Below are 24,297 nucleotides of genomic sequence, written 5' to 3'. Positions count from 1 at the left end.
GTCAGAATCAAGCACTGATGTGCTACAGTGATATTTCCAGCCCCAGTCTCATTAGTCCTGCTGGATCCTGTGCATTACAAGCATACATTGCATGTGTATTTGGCAGTAAAGCAGCTTTAGTAACTACTGGTATTTATGTATTTAGATTTTCACTTGCAATGTTACACGTACATGTTACCTGCAGCGAAATACATAGATTACCATACATACATTACGCAAACATCAGATTGGGAAAACAGATCGCAGAGAGGTAGGATGGTAAAAAAAACAATGAAATACTCAATACATGAGGGGAGAGGAGGAAAAAAAGGAACTCCACCCAGACTGAGCTCCTAAGAGGAGAGCAGTTTGAGAAGAGAAAAAATATGTAGAAAATATAAGTGTGAAAACAGTAATGGGTTCTGATTACTTTCTAAGTCTACTGGGAAATAGTAGTATAGTAGTTATATGTCCTGATGGCATAGAAACAGCAGCAATTTTAAAAACTACAGACAGTGCAGCACAAAGTAGTTCTTGCATGAACTTGTATATTTTTTCCACTATGTTTCATATCTGCTGCTTCTTACAGAAAATGTCCATGCAACAGGATATCTTAAAATGTGTTCACATTTACATGTCCTCAAACTGCAAAACTTTGATGATTTTTGATTAGTAAACTGCATAATATTTGTTCTATTCATAATGTATGAGGCCTGGTATCATTACTTTGCATCAACTCGTGCAAAATATTACCTCAAAATACTTTAAATCAAAAATGAAAATGAATTTTAATGAACAACATGCATTCGTTGATGCAGACAGATGCAGAGTTTTGAATACATTTAAGTCCATATCCGGTTTTAGAAAAATCCCCTTAAAACGGAAATAATACCACAAAACTTTCATTTTCACTGTGTGTTCTGTACATTTAGGTGTGGTTTGGCTCATACTGCCTGTTGAAGAAGTTCTGGCGCAGTCTTTGCCTTTTGCTTCTTACTCCACTTCAGGTAGCTACACAACACTGTTTAGTTTGGACATCGACAGAAGCAATTACAACCCAAGCATGGCTGGCAAACTCAGTAAGTCATCATATTAGTCATGTCTTCTAGTGTTACAACAGTGATTCATCGCTGATTTAAAATCTAGATAGCTAAATAGATAGATACATAGATAGAAACAAGATCAGTAAGGTTAGTATTAGACGCAGACCTAGGATGGTTTAAAATAAATGTTTTACGTCTAAAAGGGAGAAGGGAGAAGCATAATGTTTAACAAGACGTATCCCATTATGCAAATATGAACAAAAAATTAAAAAAAATTTGCACAACCTGCCTATATTTTCATTAGCTATAGATATGTATACAATAAAAATAGCAATAATAATGGACAATAGGAACACAAAGACTCACTGTGCTTCTTTGGTCATTAATATTGTCCATAGTCCTCCTTTCTAACCATGTTAACCTGCTAACCAAGTCTCTGAGACAGCAGTTTTGTGAATGTAGTTCTGAGATGTGGAAGAGAGTTCATGACTTTTGAATGTCCAGCTTCGCTGTGTTTATATTAAGTTAAGCATGGGTGTGTAGCTAGCCACCACGTAGCACATCATTATATACCAGCTAGTTCAACTTCAGTAACCCTACAAACGTCACTGCTGTTTAGTTTTCTGTATTCATTTATGTCAGAAGTGATAACAGAGCTGTAAGTTTAAATTTTTTCAGAAATCCTTCAGTCAGACCATGGTCTATTATATTTCGGTGGAAAATAGCGAGCTAACGCCCTGCTAACTTCTAACTCCGTTAAATTTAATAAAATCTTTCTTCGTGGAGCCTGGATGTTTAAATGAATTGTTACACCTGGTAGAGAAACCACACTGATCATTTTATTAAAGACAAAATAATTTAGACAGTTTGTAACTCTCAGTGATGCCGCAGTGATCATTTGACTTTGGTCCCTGAACCGGAGTTTAGACCAGTACACGGCTAATGATGTCAGACTTAAAGACCAGATATGTATAATATGTACTAGTTTCTGATCTTTCTACACAGATTTCTACGCAAATGATGATGAGGTCAGGATTGTAATGGTGGGGAAAACTGGAACTGGAAAGAGTGCTACTGGAAACGCCATACTGGGTCGTGGGTGCTTTGAATCCAAGTTCAGTGCCGTGTCTATGACTGTAGAAACTTCCAAAGGAAAAGCTACAGTGGATGGACATCGTGTTGCTGTCATTGACACCCCGGGGCTGTTTGATACCAGGTTTGATGAAGAGAAAACTCAGAAAAATATATGCGAGTGCATCTCCTATGCTTCTCCAGGACCCCATATCTTCTTGGTGGTCATCAAACTGTGCAGATTCACTGATGAGGAAAAACAGACAGTGCAAAAGATTCAAAAACTCTTTGGCGCTGATGCAGACAAATACAGCATGGTTCTCTTTACCCATGGAGACCAACTTGAAGGCACCACTATTGAAGAGTTCTTAGGAGGAAGCTCAGACCTGCAGGAACTCGTGGCCAGATGTAACGGTCAGTACCACGTCTTCAACAATAAACTGAAGGAGCGCTCTCAGGTCACTGAGCTGCTCCAGAAGATCAGAGAGATAGTCCAGAAGAACGGAGGAAGCCACTACACCAACGAGATGTTCCAAAAGGCTGAGAGGGCGATTGAAGAGGAGAAACAACGCATCCTGAGAGAGAAAGAAGAAGAAATACGGAAAGAAAAAGAGAAAATGGAGAGAGAAATACAGGAAAGATATGAGAAAGAGATGCAGGAATGCAAAAAGAAAATCCAGGCAGAGTGGAAGAGAGAGAAACGGGAGAGAGAACGGGAGATGAAGAAATTTAAAGAGAAGTATGAAAGAGAACTGAAGGAAGAAATACACAAGATTCAGTCCACATATAAAAGTAAAGCCAGAGATGAAGCTGAAGAGTTTAATCCATTATTTTTTGTGACAGTACCTCTTGAAACCACAGTTAATGTTGCCCATGAAGTGGTTAGAGGAGTTAAAAAACTTGGAACTGGCATTGGGAAGATTTTAAAATTGCCTTTTAACTTGTGATTCATGCATTGAATGACTGTCAGGTTAGTCTTGATCTTTTCAAATAGTACAGCATGACTGCCCCTCTGTATCATTGTACCATTGTTTTCAACATTTTTAAATGTTGTAAACATTTTACCACTTCCTGCCTTCCTGATCTCACAGATAGGAACAAGTTCAACTATTTTATTTGAGGTTATTGTAAAATTTGTCAATTTGCATATATTGCAAACATTTGAAGCTTTTTCTTTTTTTCACGTATAGCTAGCTTCTTTCACACAGCAGATCCTTTGGACATATTGAATTTCCTTTTAATGTTATCTTAATGATTTATTAGTTGAAGTACATTCATACTGTGAGCTTTTGAGTTATTCATAATATTATAGTTCAAGATATATCTGTTTTTAGCATTTTTACAAACACATTTATGTTTTACGTGAAATGATTGGTGTACGTGTGGATGTGAGAGCATATTATTGTCTTTGGTCCTGTGATGCACTTTCACTGTGCGCAGGATGTACCGTCTCACTCTATAACAGTGGTTAAACACAAGAAACTGATAGTGAGAGCTCTTTGTAACTTCTCTGATTGCCAATGATGTTGTTTTTTTTTGTGGGATTTATTTTTCTTCACTTGTTTGGTGAGTGGATCCAGCTTTGTTCCAACTTTTACCTTCCCCTTGACTGAGTTGTTTGCATTGCCTTTTTCCTTCACATGTATGACTCGCAGCCTGAAAATAAACTTAGATTTGTGGACTTTGTGCCATGACCTCTAGAACTGTAAGTATCAGTCCTTCTTTTTGTAACCTAGTTGTCTCCTTTAAAATAAATTTTTAAGTCACTGTCATAATTCAAATGAGTGTTGTTCTTGCTTTCTCAGTGTCGCTGGTTAACTTAATGATTTTTTTAATATAATTCTGGAAAATACAAAATATAAAATGACAGGTTGAATAGTAGTATCTTTGCTTATGTAATGAGTTTTATGTGACATTTATATATTGTGATAAATCTTGTTGTGATAAATTGGCAGCCTGCTGAGGGTGTACCCTGCCTTTGTCTCCTTGTGGCAGCTGGGATGGACTAACACCCTTTGCTGCCATGAATTGGATACAATGTATTCCAATTATGCTATCGGGATGTTTACAAACTCAAAGTATGTAATGAAAGTGTGAGTGATGACCAGTTCACAAATTTAGAAAGTGAAGATAAAAAGTAATTGTACTACTTAAACCTGACACATGAGTACAGCTACATGTGGTCTGAAAAACAGCAGTTTTGTCACATTTTCATATCTAATTCAGGTATTTTAAGGGAGGCTGGAGGCACTGAAAGAGTCCCCTACCTGTCCCTGCTGAATCAAAGCAGAAGCAGAAAGGTTACTGGATTGCATGATCATGTTAACCAGCTAGCCATCCTGTTATGAGAGGAAGTAATTTTCAAAGCAGCTGAGCAGATTTAATCTTAAGTTAGTGAGTAAGAGTTTTGTATTACACTTAGAAAGATTTCTTTGATTGTTGAAGGTCACACTGGTCATCATATCCACTATCCAGAGTCTTAAAACAACAATAATGTAAAAAAAAAACCAAAATCCTTTTCGTTTTATACATTTAAGACTCAAATTCAAATAATACCTTGCTTAAAGCACAAGAAACACTATTTACAATGTCCGGTAGTGCCAACAAGTTTACAGTCAACATTTCTGGATACCAAAGGAGCAGAAAACATGAAATATACACCCCACAAAAAAACACACACACACTCACACACAGACACAGTAGACGTAGAGAGCAAGTTACTCATATATACTGTTATATTTTAAAGTAACGACTAGCAGATGAAGACAGGAGAAGCAGAAAGGGGCCTTAAAAGACACCGATGCTGGTGCAGGAAGGCCAACAGCAAAAAAAAGTTGGATCACAGAAATATTCTCCTCATATTTCATAGAAAGTAATCTGTCTCTTCCTCTCCTCCTCTCTCGCTCCTCTTTATCTCTTTCTCCGCCTGTAGTTGTTCGTTGTATTTCTGTATGTCTTTATGATATCTTTCCTGTATTTCTCTCTCCGTTTTCTCTTTTTCTTTCTGTATTTCTTCTTCTTTCTCTGTTTCTCCTCTTCAATCGCCCTCTCGGCATCTTGAAACATCTCGTTGGTGTAGTGGCTTCCTCCGTTCTTCTATCTCTCTGATCTTCTGGATCAGCTCAGTGACCTGAGAGCGCTCCTTCAGTTTATTATTGAAGACGTGGTACTGACCATTGCATCTGGCCACGAGTTCCTGCAGGTCTGGACTTTCTTCCAAGAACTCTTCAATAGTGGTGCCTTCAAGTTGGTCCCCATGGGTAAAGAGAACCATGCTGTATTTGTCTGCTGCGCGGGCAAACATATTTCAAATCTTTTGCACCGTCTGTTTTTCCTCTTCAGTGTATCTGCCCAGTCTGATGACCACCAAGAAGATATGAGGTCCTGGAGAAGCATAGGAGATGCACTGGCATACATCTTTAGTAATTCTCTCCTTATCAAACCTGGTATCAAACAACTTTGCCTTTTGAACACTCTTCAGTCATAGACATGCCACTGAATCTGGATTCAAAGCACTCACAACCCAGAATGGTGTTTCCAGTAGCACTCTTTCCAGTTCTCCTGCCAGAATCTGTATGGAAAGCTCAGAAACAATGAATTGGGATCTACATCAGGTTGTAAATGCATAAATCTTTTCTTCTGAACATTAACCAAGTTTTGGGATAGAATTTTTCTAGATTCAAAAAATTTGCTTGTTTTTAAAAACTACCCCAAAAAGATGTGTTAAACTATTAATCCTGTGAGGTCATAGTCATCATCAGTGAGTATAACTATAACCTGGCATTATCACAATTTGTGCATTATTAATCTTTTTTTATTATTATTTTAACTCGCATACAAATAATGTCCTAAATCATAGGATAAGGATGGCTGTTTGAAACTAGGATTAGAGGGTTAAAAGTAATTTCAAAACTACAGCTTTCTATAAAAGGCTTTCTTTGGAGAGGCTACATGACATTAATTAAATTATCAATGATCACTGCTGTAACACTAAAAAATGCCACTAACAAAATGACATACCAAGCTTGCTGGCCATGTCTGGGATGAAAGTGTTCATGTCCTAAAAAGTGCAGTGTAGATACTTCCTCTGGTGTGGAGTCAAACGTGAAAGTCAGAGACTGTGCTGCACCTTCTTTAACAGAGCATAGCAACTAATCTACACCAACAAATAACTGCATTGGACACAGAATGAAAGTGAAACTAAAGTTTAGTGGTATTATTTAGTTACAAGGGGTTTTTATGCAACCAGATAACCATGTGATTTCTTGAATTCTTTGCACCATATGCATTTCCTTTTCAGTGTATCTGCCCCATCTGAGAACAAACAAGAAGATGCAGGGTCATGGAAAAGCTTAGGAGATGCACAGGGATACGCCTTTGTGATTTTATACAAGGAAGGCCTGGTCTCAGAAAGGCATATAGCCTTCCCTTCAGGTCAGAATCAAGCACTGATGTGCTACAGTGATATTTCCAGCCCCAGTCTCATTAGTCCTGCTGGATCCTGTGCATTACAAGCATACATTGCATGTGTATTTGGCAGTAAAGCAGCTTTAGTAACTACTGGTATTTATGTATTTAGATGTTTTTCAATCAATCAATTATTTTCATTTTCACTTGCAATGTTACACGTACATGTTACCTGCAGCGAAATACATACATTACCATACATACATTACGCAAACATCAGATTGGGAAGACAGATCGCAGAGAGGTTGGATGGTAAGAAAAACAATGAAATACTCAATACATGAGGGGAGAGGAGGAAAAAAAGGAACTCCACCCAGACTGAGCTGAGCTGAGAAATAGTAGTATAGTAGTTATATGTCCTGATGGCATAGAAACAGCAGCAATTTTAAAAACTACAGACAGTGCAGCACAAAGTAGTTCTTGCATGAACTTGTATATTTTTTCCACTATGTTTCATATCTGCTGCTTCTTACAGAAAATGTCCATGCAACAGGATATCTTAAAATGTGTTCACATTTACATGTCCTCAAACTGCAAAACTTTGATGATTTTTGATTAGTAAACTGCATAATATTTGTTCTATTCATAATGTATGAGGCCTGGTATCATTACTTTGCATCAACTCGTGCAAAATATTACCTCAAAATACTTTAAATCAAAAATGAAAATGAATTTTAATGAACAACATGCATTCGTTGATGCAGACAGATGCAGAGTTTTGAATACATTTAAGTCCATATCCGGTTTTAGAAAAATCCCCTTAAAACGGAAATAATACCACAAAACTTTCATTTTCACTGTGTGTTCTGTACATTTAGGTGTGGTTTGGCTCATACTGCCTGTTGAAGAAGTTCTGGCGCAGTCTTTGCCTTTTGCTTCTTACTCCACTTCAGGTAGCTACACAACACTGTTTAGTTTGGACATCGACAGAAGCAATTACAACCCAAGCATGGCTGGCAAACTCAGTAAGTCATCATATTAGTCATGTCTTCTAGTGTTACAACAGTGATTCATCACTGATTTAAAATCTAGATAGCTAAATAGATAGATACATAGATAGAAACAAGATCAGTAAGGTTAGTATTAGACGCAGACCTAGGATGGTTTAAAATAAATGTTTTAGGTCTAAAAGGGAGAAGGGAGAAGCATAATGTTTAACAAGACGTATCCCATTATGCAAAAATGAACAAAAAATTAAAAAAAATTTGCACAACCTGCCTATATTTTCATTAGCTATAGATATGTATACAATAAAAATAGCAATAATAATGGACAATAGAAACACAAAGACTCACTGTGCTTCTTTGGTCATTAATATTGTCCATAGTCCTCCTTTCTAACCATGTTAACCCAGCTTCGCTGTGTTTATATTAAGTTAAGCATAGGTGTGTAGCTAGCCACCACGTAGCACATCATTATATACCAGCTAGTTCAACTTCAGTAACCCTACAAACATCACTGCTGTTTAGTTTTCTGTATTCATTTATGTCAGAAGTGATAACAGAGCTGTAAGTTTAAATTTTTTCAGAAATCCTTCAGTCAGACCATGGTCTATTATATTTCAGTGGAAACTAGCGAGCTAACACCCTTGTTATAACCTCAGGATAAAAATGCTTGGAAACTCAAGTGCCAATTTCAGGACGTTTACTGACCACTTTGTTAAACAACCACAGCTAGTCGCAACACATACAGGAAACTGTCCCACACATAACATTCCGGCAGGGAGAACCCTGAAAAACCTCTGAAGGTTCCGGGGTGCAACGCCCCCAAACAAACATTAACAACAACACTGTCTATAACACTTCCCTCCCCTTAAGCAAAAACCCACAACATAGTATTATGTATACGTACGAAAAGAGAGGGAGAATTCAACACCACATTATTTTAACAATTCAGTCTATCTGGGGGCTTGTGCTGCCTCTTTGACCTTCTCAGTCCTGCTGCTGGGTTCTCCAGGCTAGGAGCCTGCTGAGCTCCTGTGGCTGGGTTCAGCTCAGGTGACTTAGATTGCTCCACCAGCCCTTCTGGTGATACTGAAGAACCAATCCCGATCTCGGGGGCTGCTGACACGACTTCCCCTCCGGGTGAACCACTCTGAGGCCCCACAATGTCCACAGCCCTGTTTCCACCATGTGCGTGCGAACCACTCTGAGCCCTCTTCTCAGCTCCGTCCGTGCGGGCTCTCACATGATCCTTGTGCCTGCGAACTCGTCTGCCATCCAATAACTCCACCACAAAAGATACTGGTCCCGAAGTGTGGTGAATGACGCCAGGCAGCCATTGTGAGCCACCCGCAAAGTTTTTGATATACACACAGTCTCCCTGCTTGAAAACAAAGCCTCTGGCATGTAGATCATGTCTCACCTTCTGCCCACTTTGTGACTGGGTGACTCTGGCTCCCACATCTGGGCGAAGAAGATCCAGATGAGATCTGAGCTTCCTCCCCATCAGCAACTCCGCTGGGGACAAGCCTGTGGTTGTATGAGGCGTGATGCGATACTGAAACAGGAAACGGCAGAGCCTCTTTTCTATTGAAAGACCTGGCATTTTTTTCAGACCTTCTTTCAGTGTCTCCACGGCGCGCTCCGCTAAGCCATTGGAGGCAGGGTGGTAGGGTGCGGTGCGGATATGTCGGATCCCATTTCTCTCCATAAATTCTTGGAAAACCCCACTTGTGAACGTGGGCCCATTGTCCGTGACCACTGCCTCAGGTAATCCATGTGTTGCAAAGATTCTCCGGAGTGTGTCTGTGACAACTGGGGCTGTGATGGTTGGCGTTATGTGGGCATTCAACCATTTTGAATGCGCATCCACCAACACCAGGAACATGTGTCCCAAAAAGGGGCCGGCAAAATCTAGATGAAGCCTGGACCATGGACGGCCAGGCCACTCCCATGGGTGGAGTGGGGCAGGTGGTGGCATTTTTTGGTTTGACTGACATTGAGAACAGGCTTTTACCTTGTTTTACCAGGCACTGTCCATTCCCCGGCCACCACACGAATGACCTTGCCAGACTTTTCATTCGAGAAATCCCTGGATGAGCCTCATGCAACACTTCAATGATATGTGACCGACCTGGAGGCGGAACAATGACTCGGGAACCCCACAGGATGCAGCCATCTTGAACACTGAGCTCCTGCTGACGCTTGGCATACGGTTTGAGCTGATCCTGCTCCACTGTTGCTGGCCAGCCCTGCAACAGCCACTGTTTAACCTGAGATAACTCTGGATCACGTTCAGTCCATGCTTTGATGTTTTTAGCACAGACCGGAGTGTTCGCCAGCCTGTCCAGCAAAAACACAGTTTCTGGGGGCATGTTCGACTGGTCGGGGACCTCCGGGAGGGGGAGGCGGCTGAAAGCATCTGCATTCGCATTTTCAGGTCCCGCCTTATAAACAATGCGATACTGGTATGCCGACAGTGTTAATGCCCAGCGCTGAACCCGGGGTGAAGCCATGGGTGGGATGCCTTTTGTTTCACTAAAGAGACTCAGGAGGGGCTTATGGTCTGTAACAACAGTAAATGGGCGGCCATACAGGTACTGATGAAATCGTTTCACATCAAAAACTATTGCTAAGCCTTCCTTCTCAAGCTGTGAATAGCCCTTTTCTGCTGCTGTGAGCGTGCGTGACGCATATCCGACCGGTTTCTCTTCCCCCTCTTCCATGTGATGTGAAAGAACAGCTCCTATGCCATACGGGGAGGCATCGCAGGACAGGACCACCTCCTTCTCCGGATCAAAATGCACCAGGAGCGGTGCCGATTGTAACAGTTCTTTTACCTGTCTGAAGGCCTTCTCCTGTGCTTGGGACCACCTCCACTGACTGACTTTGTGCAGTAGCCCATACAGCGGAGCAAGCATGCTGAAGAGGTCAGGCAAAAACTTCCCATAATAGTTCACTAAGCCCAAGAATGATCTTAGTTCAGTTGCATTCTTTGGACTCGGGGCTTCCTTCACTGCCCTCACTTTCTCTTCTAGCGGGGACAGGCCCTGAGCAGAGATGCGATGACCCAGGTAAGTCACGCTAGGGGCTTGGAAAACACACTTACTGCGCTTCAAACACAACCCTGCTTCTGAGAGCTTCTTCAACACCTGCTCAAGGTTATGCAGATGCTCCTCTTCTGTTTTACCTGTAACTAAAATGTCATCCAAGTAAACAGCAACACCAGAAATGTTTTGCAGAAGATTGTCCATGGTGCGCTGAAAGATAGCCGGACTGGATGCAACGCCAAACACGAGGCGGTTGTACTTGAACAGCCCCTTGTGTGTGTTTATTGTCACATATTTTTTTGATTCCTCATCCAGCAGCAACTGCTGGTAAGCATGACTCATATCCAACTTTGTGAATGTCTGACCACCTGCCAGTGTGGCAAACAGGTCATCCACTCGAGGCAGAGGGTAGGCGTCAAGCTGAGAGGCTTGGTTTACTGTCAGTTTGTAATCACCGCATATACGCACCCCTCCGTCCTCCTTCAACACTGGTACAATCGGGGCTGCCCAGTCCGAGAACTCTATTGGCTCAATGACCCCTATCTTTTGTAGTCTCTCCAACTCCGCTTCCACCTTGGCCTTCATGGCGTATGGTACAGTGCGTGGTTTGAAAAAGCGTGGCCGGGCAAAAGGATCCACACACAGCTTCACAGTGGTGCCCCGGAGAGTGCCCAATTCATTCTTGAACACATCTGCATACTTTCCCAGTAATTCTGCTATTACAGTTACATACCTGATTTCCCTCCAGTTCAGGCGGATTTTCTGCAGAAGGTCACGACCCAGCAGACTAGGCCCCTCCCCTTTCACCACCAGTAGTGTTGCTGCAGCTTCCTGACCCTGATATGCTGCATGCACCTCTATGGCACCAAGCAGGGGAATGCATTCACCCGTGTACTGTCTCAGGCTTATCTCAGTCGCTTGGAGAGCTGGTGCCCTGCCCGAGTGCCACAAGCTGTGGTAGGTGGCTTGGCTGATCACGGAAGCTGAGGCCCCTGTATCCACCTCCATTTGTAGCTCCTTCCCATTTACCTAGATAGTGTCATAGATGGGCTCCGCATGGCACTTATCAAAGCCAACCAGATTAAACATGTTGAAAACACACTCATCCTCCTCAGGCGCCATGCTCTGCAGGTGATGTGTGTTTAGTTTGTGTTTTGTCTTCCAGTCCTTCTTTGATTTCTCCTTAGTGCCCCTGCATTTCTTGGCTAAGTGCCCCTTTTTCTTGCAGTTATGGCAGGTACTGTCTTTGAAAACACAGTCCTTTGCAAAGTGTGCTCCCCCACACCGGTAACACTCCAAAAGCTCCCTCGGTTTGCCCCTCACACTCTGAGATACATGATGCACCTCGGTTGAGTGCATATTGTTGTTAGCTTTCCGAATGTCTTTAGTGTTATTAGCTGCCGTTTCTATTGCCTGAGCAATTTCCAAAGCTTTCTTAAAGTCCAGTGTGGGCTCCCCTAACAACTGACGCTGCATGCCATCATCATTTATACCACACACCAACCTGTCGTGGAGCATGTCATCCAGCACACCTCCAAACTCACAGTGCTCCGACAGCTGTCTCAGCTCCGTCACATACGCAGCCACCGAAACTCCCGGCTTGCGTGAATGAGTGTGGAATTTGAACCACTGAACAATCACGGAGGGTTTCGGGCAGTGATGATTTTGCACCAGCGTCACCAGTTCCTTGAAACTGAAGTCCCCGGGTTTCCGAGGCGTCGTCAGGTTATGTATCAACTTGTAGGTCCTTGCTCCACACGCACTGAGAAGAACTGACCTTTTTTTCCCTTCGTCCGAAATGTCGTTTGCCAAGAAAAAGTGCTCCAGCCTCTCGACATATTCAATCCAGTCGCCGTCTCCCTCGGCGAACTCCGTGAGCGATCCGATCGTAGCCATAGATGCAAAGTGGTAGTCCGACGGCAAAATCCGTAACAAAAACTCAAAACTGTCCGCGTTCGCCTTTTATCCTCGTCGCCAAAAAGGTGTTATAACCTCAGGATAAAAATGCTCGGAAACTCAAGTGCCAATTTCAGGACATTTACTGACCACTTTATTAAACAACCACAGCTAGTAGCAACACATACAGGAAACTGTCCCACACATAACATTCCGGCAGGGAGGACCCTGAAAAACCTCTGAAGGTTCCGGGGTGCAACGCCCCCGAACAAACATTAACAACAACACTGTCTATAACAGCCCTGCTAACTTCTAACTCCGTTAAATTTAATAAAATCTTTCTTCGTGGATGCCTGGATGTTTAAATGAATTGTTACACCTGGTAGAGAAACCACACTGATCATTTTATTAAAGACAAAATAATTTAGACAGTTTGTAACTCTCAGTGATGCCGCAGTGATCGTTTGACTTTGGTTCCTGAACCGGAGTTTGGACCAGTACACGGCTAATGATGTCAGACTTAAAGACCAGATATGTATAATAAGTACTAGTTTCTGATCTTTCTACACAGATTTCTACGCAAATGATGAGGTCAGGATTGTAATGGTGGGGAAAACTGGAACTGGAAAGAGTGCTACTGGTAACACTATTCTGGGTCGTGAGTGCTTTGAATCCAAGTTCAGTGCCGTGTCTATGACTGTAGAGTGTTCCAAAGGAAAAGCTACAGTGGATGGACATCGTGTTGCTGTCATTGACACCCCAGGCCTGTTAGGTACCTGGCTTGGTGAAGAGGAAACTCAGAAAAATATATGCCAGTGCATCTCCTATGCTTCTCCAGGCCCCCATATCTTCTTGGTGGTCGTCAGACTGGGCAGATACACTGAAGAGGAAAAACAGACTTTGCAAAAGAGTCAAAAACTGTTTGGCACTGATGCAGACAAATACAGCATGGTTCTCTTTACCCATGGGGACCAACTTGAAGGCACCAGTACAGAAGAGTTCTTAGAAGAAATCCCAGACCTGCAGGAACTCGTGGCCAGATGTAACGGTCAGTACCACGTCTTCAACAATAAACTGAAGGAGCGCTCTCAGGTCACTGAGCTGATCCAGAAGATCAGAGAAATAGTCCAGAAGAACGGAGGAAGCCACTACACCAACGAGATGTTCCAAAAGGCTGAGAGGGCGATTGAAGAGGAGAAACAACGCATCCTGAGAGAGAAAGAAGAAGAAATACGGAAAGAAAAAGAGAAAATGATGAGAGAAATACAGGAAAGATATGAGAAAGAGATGCAGAAATACAAAAAGAAAATCCAGGCAGAGTGGGAGAGAGAGAAAAGGGAGAGAGAACAGGAGATGAAGAAAGTTTAAGAGAAATGTGAAAGAGAACTGAAGGAAGAAATACACAAGATTCAGTCCACATATAAAAGTAAAGCCAGAGATGAAGCTGAAGAGTTTAATCCATTATTTTTTGTGACAGTACCTCTTGAAACCACAGTTAATGTTGCCCATGAAGTGGTTAGAGGAGTTAAAAAACTTGGAACTGGCATTGGGAAGATTTTAAAATTGCCTTTTAACTTGTGATTCATGCATTGAATGACTGTCAGGTTAGTCTTGATCTTTTCAAATAGTACAGCATGACTGCCCCTCTGTATCATTGTACCATTGTTTTCAACATTTTTAAATGTTGAAAAATTTTTACCACTTCCTGCCTTCCTGATCTCACAGATAGGAACAAGTTCAACTATTTTATTTGAGGTTATTGTAAAATTTGTCAATTTGCATATATTGCAAACATTTGAAGCTTTTTCTTTTTTCATGTATAGCTAGCTTCTTTCACACAGCAGATCCTTTGGACATATTGAATTTCCTTTTAATGTTATCTTAATGATTTATTAGTTGAAGTACATTCATACTGTGAGCTTTTGAGTTATTCATAATATTATAGTTCAAGATATATCTGTTTTTAGCATTTTTACAAACACATTTATGTTTTACGTGAAATGATTGGTGTACGTGTGGATGTGAGAGCATATTATTGTCTTTGGTCCTGTGATGCACTTTCACTGTGCGCAGGATGTACCGTCTCACTCTATAACAGTGGTTAAACACAAGAAACTGATAGTGAGAGCTCTTTGTAACTTCTTTTATTGCCAATGATGTTGTTTTTTTTTGTGGGATTTACTTTTCTTCACTTATTTGGTGAGTGGATCCAGCTTTGTTCCAACTTTTACCTTCCCCTTGACTGAGTTGTTTGCATTGCCTTTTGCCCTCACATGTATGACTCGCAGCCTGAAAATAAACTTAGATTTGTGAACTTTGTGCCATGACCTCTAGAACTGTAGGTATTGGTCCTTCTTTTTGTAACCTAGTTGTCGCACGAACTCAGTGCACTCAGTTTAATCAGCAAAGTGCGCATTTGGGAACTCTGTTGCGCTGACTTGGTCCAACATTACTTGGCAACAGGGAAAGTGAGGCAAGTTGCACTGGTGCATTTGTTACAGCTTCACTTAAAATGCCTTCACCGCATTATACATGCCATGTCCATGAACTGACAGATTTCCTTGCTGAGCTCAAAAACTGAGGAGAACTGAGTTTGGGGGAGAACTTTCCCCCAACTCAGCCAACGGAAATCTGTATGATGGCAAACTCTGAATCCATTTGCCCCATAAAAGACTGAAATTGACAGTGATTTAAACCTTTAGTTCTGATAAAATTCATGTTTTGCGTCACGGTGCTCACTATATGCCATTTTCAGGACCTTACCACACAGCGTTTCCTGGTGTGTGATACAGTGATATGATGTTAACTCACCGGTACAGTTCTGCATCTGTACTCGCATCCTGTTGACTAGTCCACTTTTTTCACCACACAACACCGAGGCTCCATCTGTTGTAAGTCCAACACGTTTGTCCTGGGGCAGTTTCATGGCGGTTACACTTTGACATACGTTTCTGCTCAAGCTCAAATTTGCCAAAATCTGTGTTTTATCTGGACACAAGACGTCGCGCACCTTCTTCATGCAGCTCTTCAGAAGCTCTCCCTCAGTAAATGACCGGGCTGATTTGGCTGTCTCCTCTGCTACAATAAAACTTTGTGATTTTGCTCTGGTGAAAAACGTCTGCTGAAATGTTAGATTCTTCTATAGCTCTTCTAATTTCTGTAGTTTCTGCTCTGCATTTTGGTTTTTCAGCGTATCCTGATGTTTTGTCTCGTAGTGCCGTCTTAAATTAAATTCCTTAATTACAGCTACATTAGTAGCAGTTTAGTAGTAGTTTGTGTGTTATTGGAGCCTCATATCGCCAGGCCAAGCATAACAATAATAATAAATCTATATAAAATGATCCTGCGAGCAAGATATAAATGCCTTGAGTTTGACTCATGTGCTCTAATTGGTAGTCCTTTCACATATTGTCACATCACTTACTTATTACAACTGGCCAAAAAGACTGATGTTCTTTCTATAATAAATGAATTAAATTATTTCTTTAAACAGTACTGAACTGGTGGCAGTATAGCCATTATGGAGTGATACAGAGGAATGCCCATAGGTTAATGGCAGATTTTGTGTTTAAAAAACATATTTAAAAAATGTTTTCTACAATGTAATCCCGGTTTTTAAATTATCAAGTAAATATTAGTGCATTACACTCTTAACTTCACATTCAGCTGATATCTATCCCCCTATTTTCATAAATTCTAATTCTAAATTACTCCTTATTTTATGTCAACAAGGTGAGCAGTGTCTCTCTTTGACCAACAAACTGTGTCACTGGTCTCTAGCTACATACATCAAGCATTAGTTGGAACGGTGGTGTCCACTGTATTCAACACTGCAGGCTAACATGGTGATTTCCTCACACTGGTGCCTGCTGCTATGTGTTTTCAATGGATTTATTCTAAGTTTATGAGAGTGCATCAATTTTACAGGACGTAATTTCACACTAATCTATGACAGACTGTATCTTTAAAATAAAAATGTGTGTAACAGCACCAATGACAACAAACCCATGAAAATGATGGTTGTGCAAGTGATATGACACTGCAACAATTTTAGAAACGATTACAAAATGAATGTAAAGGACCAGACCTGAATATAACAACCACAAAGTATAAAATACTGGCAGCAGCCAGTGCTACCTCTCAGCCTCTTAGTAGATGCACTGAGGGTATAAATTATAAAATCATCTGAGAGGTAAGTACTTCATTTTCCAGTAAAATATAATGAATTTTAGAACCTCTGTTCCCTTAATGTCATAGCTACTGTGTCCCCATTAAAAATGGAAAAGTTAGAAATTTTTTACAGTTTCTATACAGCTGGGTGGGTGCTGTGATGTTACTGATAGTGAACTTTATACTGATAGTGAACTTTATATTTTTTATATTCATATATATATATTTTTATATTCATAAGTTTAGTTAGTAGAGTTTCCAACGGCTCCTTAAAAATTGGAATGGTCCCTCATTTAGAGAAAATATTACGGGTTTCGTATTGAGCTGAGAAGAGACGCAGTTTGTCCCGGACTTCAGCTACAATGAAAAAGACACAAAGCTGGAGTTATTCTGTCTTTACGCTGCACAGCTGCCTCTTCTTCTCTCATTCTCTCCCCCTCCCTCTCCTGTTTCTACTTCAATCATGAAACTGATCAATGATCAGCTGATCAGCTTTTCTCTCTTGTTTGTTTATCGCCCACTTTGCGCCAGAAAGAGGAAACCAGCGGATGTCGCGCTAAACAACAGCAGCACGTTTAAGCTTGATCAACTGTTGTTAGAATTTATTTAATATTAATTTCTAGTATCAGCTGATGTTTGCTGGAGCCACAGCTGTAAAGCTGCTGGTCATGATGTCGGTTTAGTTAACTGGTGAGAGGGAAACATGCAGATGAAACCAGGAGATGTCCTTACTGAATCATCAGAGCTGAACAGGTGATGGAGAAACAGGTTTACCTGTTAGGTGACATGAATGAGTTGAAGGGAAGTTGTGAACTGTTTCTGAGAGACAAATAACACCAGGATCCTTTTCTAAGTAGCTGACAGCTGGTAACTGTGCAGGGGCGGGTCTAGCAAAGTTTTGCCAGGGGGCAGGTAGGGCATTAACAGGGAAAGGGGGGCACAAAGAAATACTTTTCTTTCTTATTCTCATTTAAAATATCTAGCTTTTATTAAATAATTATCTGAATCTTGCGAAAAAAGTTTTTATCTGATGTAAAATGTATAGAAATCATACATATACCAAAAAGACAGTGTACATCACTGTCACAACAGCGTTTGTCTTCATTCAAAGGCTTTAAGGCTTTAATACCTGGTGGGCCAGTCTCTGGTCAAAATGCCCAATTTTTTGTCCCAGTCCAGCACTGCAGGTTAATACTGGCAGTGTCACCATGCCAGCTGACTGTATTTCATTATCAGCCAGTGTTGTTCTTTATACATCAGTATTACCAAAGTTTACCATAAGGCAGCATAGAAAGTATTTACTTGCTTTCAGGTTTCATTCAAATGTTAGTCTTTTCAGTTGTTTCCCCACTTTTTTCCTGTTTCAAAATCAAACACCAGTTTGTAAGAAGATTATCTTCTTTTTTTAATAGGCAGATAATGTTTTGCATTGGCATTGGCTAATTTGCCAATTGTATGTTAAAAATGTTTGTATTTTAATATTCAAAAATGTTTTTGCCCAAAACATATGTGCACTATATGTCCGTAAAAATACTATGCAAATATTGCTGTCCTTGAATGCTGACTAAACACTGACAAAGCACTGATTGTATCTCTTGTACTTTATCAACGCAGTATCTAAAAACTTTGGACCGTAGTGATTAAAATCTCATTCTAATAATAGTGGTGCAACGGATCAAAAATCTCACGGTTCGGATCGGATCACGGTTTTAAAGTCACGGATCGGATCAATTTTCGGATCAGCAAAAAAAAAAAAAAAGACAAAAATTCTACTTGCCGTTTACTTATTTAAGTATTTTTTGTCTATTAAAAAAAACATTTAACTGAAGACTCATTCCATGCACTTATATAAAAACAAATTAAGGTGCAATATGGACATTATGGAACATTCTGGGCATCCTCTGCATCCTCTGCACACGGCCATAAACAACCAGAGGAGTCTGTTCAGTGACAGGTTGCTTCTCCCAAAGTCAAGGACCAGCAGACTTAAAAAGTCCTTTGTCCCACACGCCATCAAACTGTTTAACTCCTCGCTGGAGGGGAAACGGGGACAGAGGAGGGGGGAACAAGTAAGCTGTAGTGCCTTTTCACTGTGCAATAGTTTTTGTTAATGTCCAACGGTGTAATAGACTCACAATACTTGAAATGTGCCGTTCCCTTGTATTCTTATTCCTATTTATTCTATTTATCCCTTTTGTATTCTCTGTATTTATAAATGTGTATATATGGTATATTTCTGCTCACATTCTGCAACTTCTGTGGGTGCTGTGCTACTGGAAACTGAATTTCCCGGAGGAACCCACCCGAGGGATAAATAAAGTTTCATCTAATCTAATGTAATCTATAGGGCAGTGCAGGGCTTTGTATCTACCACTCCGCTGTGATATAACGAGCGGTCACGGTCACGTGGCTTTCCGTTGCCCTGGAGCTCCACCCATTTGTAGTTAGAGCAACAGAAGATGCCTGGGACAGTTCAGCCATAACTTTAAACTTCTCCTGCTCATACATGCTTGGAACGATCTTGTCACTGAAGTGGACGCGCAACGAGATATCATAGCGTGGCTCAAGCACGTTCATCACAGTTTAAACCTTGTTTTGCACAACAGACGACGGCCTCCCGTCTGCAGCTAAACACCCCATTAGCTTTTAGCTTTAGCCCGGTCGGACTGGGCAGCAAAGGGCTGCTTAAATGCCGCAAACTCGTCTGCTCCGCTACTTGGACCGCTAGCGCTGATCATAACTACCGCTTGACAGACTGACCACGTGCAGCATACACATACTTTTTTTTTTCTTTTTCGAATCTTCGGATCACGTGCGTACCGAACCGTGGAGTGGGATCAGTTCGGATTTCGGATAAACCGTGATCCGTTGCACCCCTACTAATAAGAGTTAAAAGCGCATTTGGTTATTAGGTTTATAGGGTTATTGAATTATGGTTAACTGTTGGTAGATTTTTTTTTTAACATTATCTGCCAATCACATCTGCCACGCTTCTCCAAATCTGTGCCCCTACACTCTTAGAAAGGATGTGTTAAAAAATGACACAAAAAATGTGTTGTTACACTATTAACACATTTTGTGTGAATTTTAACATAACATGTGTAAGAAAATGTGTAAACATTGAAAAAATGTGTAAAAAGCTTAACACACTTGATGTGTTGCACAGTTTAACACATTTTGTGTGTTATTTTCGGAATCTAACAACAGGACCTAAAATTAGCAGCGCAGTAATTTGATGCTAGCCCTGTGTTTAGTGAAATAAATTGTAGATGAACAATGTATTATAAGTATATTAACTGAATAAATAAAATGTTTAGTTATTGTTTGTTTTCCATAATCCTTTTCTTATTACTTTCAACAAATAAAACATTTTATAATATAATGTGGACCAAGGTGTGTATGGTGTACTAAAATTCTGAAAGAGGATTAATTTTTTATTTCTCAGTGTGTATGGCATACCAATTGATGGCCATGGCTATACTATAAGCATAAGTATCCACACAGAACAGGCTTAATTTTGACCGTAACATGTGAACGAGGGCAATACAATTGAAGCAAAAGTAGAAAATGAAATGAGTAAGAACACACATGCTGAAAATTGAAGCAAATTCTGCCCAGCAACATGACATACCAGCGGCGGGAAGGGGGCGCTGTCTTTTCGCGCCACTGAGACAAAGGAGACAAAGATGGAGGTTACGTCGCCTAGTATGTTGTCAGACCTTACAGTAAGTATAATTTACCAGTTTATCTTAATGTACTGAAAATATGTCGGGTTTCTGGAAGAATGTGAAACTTTGAATTTATATAAAATATAGGAGTTATGTAGGAGTTTTGAGTTTAAGTTAATTACTGCTTAACTATACCTAGCTAACCTTAATGTAACAGTGTTGCTAACATATCCTACTCTAAATTTTAGTATTAGTTCTTGGCTTTAGTGCCATACTTCATTAGAGTAAATGTGTTTTGGTAGTATTTTTATGTATTACTTTATTCATGTATTTATCTATTTACTTTATTTATGTATTAGAGTATTCAGAAATTGCTCTTAGAACCAGTGTTGTAGTTGAGCTAGCGGCTCCGACAGGCATTCTGGTGTCTATGAGCAATGCCAGAGTCAGGACCTAACCTTAGCAGTGTTGTGTAAAATGACAATATTGTCGTTAGCTCTGAATATAGCAAATGTAGTTATCACCGAGACCATTCGTTTGCTAGCACAGAATAGGAATAAAGACTGAGTAACTTTAACATGAAATATACCTCATATTGACAGAGATAATTATTTTTTAAGCAATTAAAGCAGTTTTTGCATCTAGTATGATTAATTAAAGTATGTGCGCATTCCTTTTTAAGGGTTATTGCTGGAAACATGCTCTGATGTAGTTTCTTTTTTATGCAGAACTTCTGAGGAAGTAATAGTCAGTGTTATTTAAAAAAAACAACAGCAACTTGACCATGCAAATTATCTTACTTATTCAGCCATGTGTTTCTTTTTTTTCAGCATGCATATGACAACTTAGAATCTGTCAAAGTCCTTGTAACCACTTTTATAGATGAGAAGTAAATTTTTGTAAAGTAAATTTAGCATTTTAATAATGTAAATTCCACTACATACTGTAAATTGCACTTGTTCCCACTTACTATGTATATTTTAACCTTTATCTCATTATTTATTAGAGCTTTTTTCTCAGTTAAAATTGCTCAGCTGTTACCCATATACCTGTGTCCTTTCTTCCTCAGGAGCATTATTATGATTCTGTCTCCCATTATGGATTCCTAAACTGCGCAACCTTAGACGGAATCTCGACCAGGGGCAGAGACGTTATAAGTAGCGAAAAGTGACAGATGACTGTGGTGAAGACAAGAAGCTCAGGCAAGAGGATGGGAATACCAGCAGCACAGATGAGTGGGTCAACCCTGATCAAAAGATGGCGGCCCTCAGCTGAGAACCTTCCAACTATCATGTCAGGCATGGAGGAAACATACACCAGTCGCAGAGCCTGGATTAGCAAGGACTCCCCCACTGCCGCTGAAATATTCAGAGAGTATCCACGGTTTTTGGACATACCAAGTCTGGTAAGTTGCTTGGTTTCCTGGTAATTGTTTATGTACTCCTTCTCCACTCAGTTGTGTTTTGCATACAAAGTATGTAACAGGAGTGGATACATTTGGAGGTATGTTTATGAGCTCCTAGTGAATATTTTGAAAGTTTTATAATTTCAGAGTTGGATCATTATTCACTGGGCTTTTATTACAATGAGCATTACTTTTCACATGATCCAAAATCTTACTCGTACCACCAAATGACTATAATAGTAGGGACATCAAATGACAATGTAGAAGTACTGCTCATGGAAGTGAAAAACCTACAAAAAAATCACCTAAATCTGTATGAAACTCTGCTTTCAGCAGCACTATTTTCAGCACAAAAAGCTCTACAGGACAAACCGCAGACAGACAAAATAAGAAATTGGCTGCTAGAACATCAGCTAAAAAGTCCTAATTTTTTTCTAAGGGTCTGATGGGACCCAAATCATAGCTAAAATTAAGGAATAATGGACTTGTATTCAAATACCACTCCAATTGTTATGTTTCAATGTGTAGGTAAGCTTGATGTGGAAGTGGGTAACAGAAATGTGATACTGTAAAGTTTGATTTTAGCCATACAGCTACCAAATGGGCAGAATGTACTTTTGATTTCATGTATTTAATGCTTTATTTTAAACTTAAACACTGTTTTTTCTCTCCATAAGGTGGACTTGGAGTTTGGCAAGCTTACAGGAGGAAAGACGGATCTCTTTTTACGAAAATGGGAAGCCAGTATCATTCCGAAGCCCCCCCGCGTGTTAACACACCTGCTTCCACCAGTTGGCGCCAGTCGTTGCAGCCTTAAATCAGCTATAACGCACCTGGTTGATTTTGCACTGGTATGTATTCAGTAAAGTTCACATGGTATTTACCTGAGGAAGGCATTTGTCGACACCTCACTGAATACTTCTCTAAAAATCTATCTTTATCTTCCCCATCTCCAAGCCTGGAACAAGTATTGCATCGTTTTGCAGTGATCCTGAAGCATCATCCACAACACACCAACCCCAGCTGATATGCATCGGTGATCTAAAGAGTGCAACCAGGCAGTACATCATTGTTGCTAAGAATGACAAAGTAACCATTCCTCTGAATGAAGCCCAGACGTGTGTTGTGGATAAGCTTTTCAAACTGTACTGGGTATGTAACTTGTCCTATCCAGCACTGCTTGTCTTCACCTTCTTTGAGTTTGTCTATGACCTGCCGCTGTCCACCCAAAGGAAAACCAAAGTACTGGAGCTGATTGCACAGATTAAAGCATGCAAGTAAAATGTTCACCTGTCCAAAATGTAGAGAGTCTTTGTTCACAAAGGTGAGAAACCTCATTTGGTATCTTTGTCAAATACACTGCTTATCGGGACTCTGACCATTTTTATGCCTATGCAGTGGAAAGGTCAGACAATTAGCTGATTGGCTGAAATTTTTGATTTTCTGCCTTTAAATATAGTGACAAGCTTTGATGCTAATAAGCTGTATTTAAACCCAAGGTACATAATTGTATAACCTGGATGCTATATTCGCCAAAATGTATGTTTTTCTGCTTGCATGCAACCGCACATTTGTTGAATGTTGACAATTTATTGAAGATGACAATTGTTACCTTTAAAAAATTTTAATTCATGTATTGTCTGGACATGATTATAGATAGATAGATAGATAGATGATATAGCTTTGGCTAAAATTGAATTTAAAACATTTTAATTGAAAAGATTCTGACAGCTGTTGTTTATTCAGTTTGTAATGATTTATAATATGCTAAATAAAAAATGGAATTCAATAAATGTATAATATATACCCATCTTTTTTCTCCTTTTTTTCAAAAATTGAAATGTACACATTTTAACACATCTTTGTGTCAAAATAACACATCCTTGTGTTTACGTTTTTTAACACAGAAAATGTGTTAAAGGAGCAGACACATTAATTGTGTTAAAACTGACACATCATGTGTTGTCCCTGAGCTGATGCAGCACATGTGTTAAAATTTAACACATCATGTGTCAATTTTAACACATCCCTTCTAAGAGTGTACCTGGCCCCCCCAACAAAAGTTTTCTAGACACGCCACTGGCCATCAGGTGAGAAAGGCTACATCTCACTGATTCTGCGCTGTACCTGTACCTGCTGGTTGTTGAAATTTTGTGAGGTTTCACCTGAGATTCTGGCATTTCGGGCAAAATAAATTTATATTAAAAAATCGATTCAGGATTTTAATTAATCGATTTCACGTTATCCAAGCCAGAATCGATTTTAATCGATAAATCGATTATAAAAACCCACCCCTAGTTCACACCGAGCGCGATAGAGGTGGCCAGAGCGTCAGGTTTACATGTAAAGTCAATGGAAAATTTGGAGGCGCGGAGGCGCGAAAACGCGTGAAACGCGCGTCAGTGTACCGCGTCTGATGTGTTTGACTTTGGAATAAAACCACACGTGTCAGATTTTGTGTTGCATTTTGTGCATACCCGCATATCGCGCCAACCGCTCGAGTTGGAAAAATCTGAACTCCAGCGTCAAATCGTGCTGCGACAACCAATCAGGAGCCTGGTGACGTGGCTGTGACCTAGGTCAAAGGGGCAGATCCAGCCAAAGCCC

General features: G+C 40.3%; 3 protein-coding genes across 4 annotated transcripts; all 3 read left to right on the top strand.

The window, feature by feature from the left end:
- Positions 1-904: 904 nt before the first annotated feature.
- On the top strand, positions 905-3,817 carry LOC109194579 (GTPase IMAP family member 4-like). Its single transcript, XM_019347390.2, has 2 exons — positions 905-1,058; positions 2,028-3,817. The coding sequence occupies exons 1-2, from the start codon at positions 1,043-1,045 to the stop codon at positions 3,038-3,040; spliced, it is 1,029 nt and encodes a 342-aa protein (XP_019202935.1). The 5' UTR covers positions 905-1,042; the 3' UTR covers positions 3,041-3,817.
- A 3,405-nt stretch (positions 3,818-7,222) lies between these two features.
- Positions 7,223-14,105, top strand: LOC100700669 (GTPase IMAP family member 4). The gene is made up of 2 exons (XM_019347389.2): positions 7,223-7,525; positions 13,019-14,105. The coding sequence occupies exons 1-2, from the start codon at positions 7,510-7,512 to the stop codon at positions 13,813-13,815; spliced, it is 813 nt and encodes a 270-aa protein (XP_019202934.1). The 5' UTR covers positions 7,223-7,509; the 3' UTR covers positions 13,816-14,105.
- Positions 14,106-20,267: 6,162 nt separating this feature from the next.
- Positions 20,268-23,353, top strand: LOC109195709 (uncharacterized). Of its 2 annotated transcripts, XM_019348392.2 has the most exons (5): positions 20,278-20,342; positions 21,355-21,367; positions 21,442-21,690; positions 22,368-22,541; positions 22,648-23,353. In XM_019348392.2, the coding sequence occupies exons 3-5, from the start codon at positions 21,460-21,462 to the stop codon at positions 22,969-22,971; spliced, it is 729 nt and encodes a 242-aa protein (XP_019203937.1). In that variant the 5' UTR covers positions 20,278-20,342; positions 21,355-21,367; positions 21,442-21,459; the 3' UTR covers positions 22,972-23,353. The 2 variants fall into 2 exon arrangements, with proteins under 2 accessions (XP_025756325.1, XP_019203937.1); XM_025900540.1 differs by having other exon boundaries at positions 20,268-20,342; positions 21,355-21,690.
- The last annotated feature ends 944 nt before the right edge of the window (positions 23,354-24,297 follow it).

Source organism: Oreochromis niloticus, linkage group LG18, assembly GCF_001858045.2.
Source record: "Oreochromis niloticus isolate F11D_XX linkage group LG18, O_niloticus_UMD_NMBU, whole genome shotgun sequence".
NCBI lineage: Eukaryota > Metazoa > Chordata > Actinopteri > Cichliformes > Cichlidae > Oreochromis > Oreochromis niloticus.
This window is presented reverse-complemented; position numbering and strand designations above follow the sequence as displayed.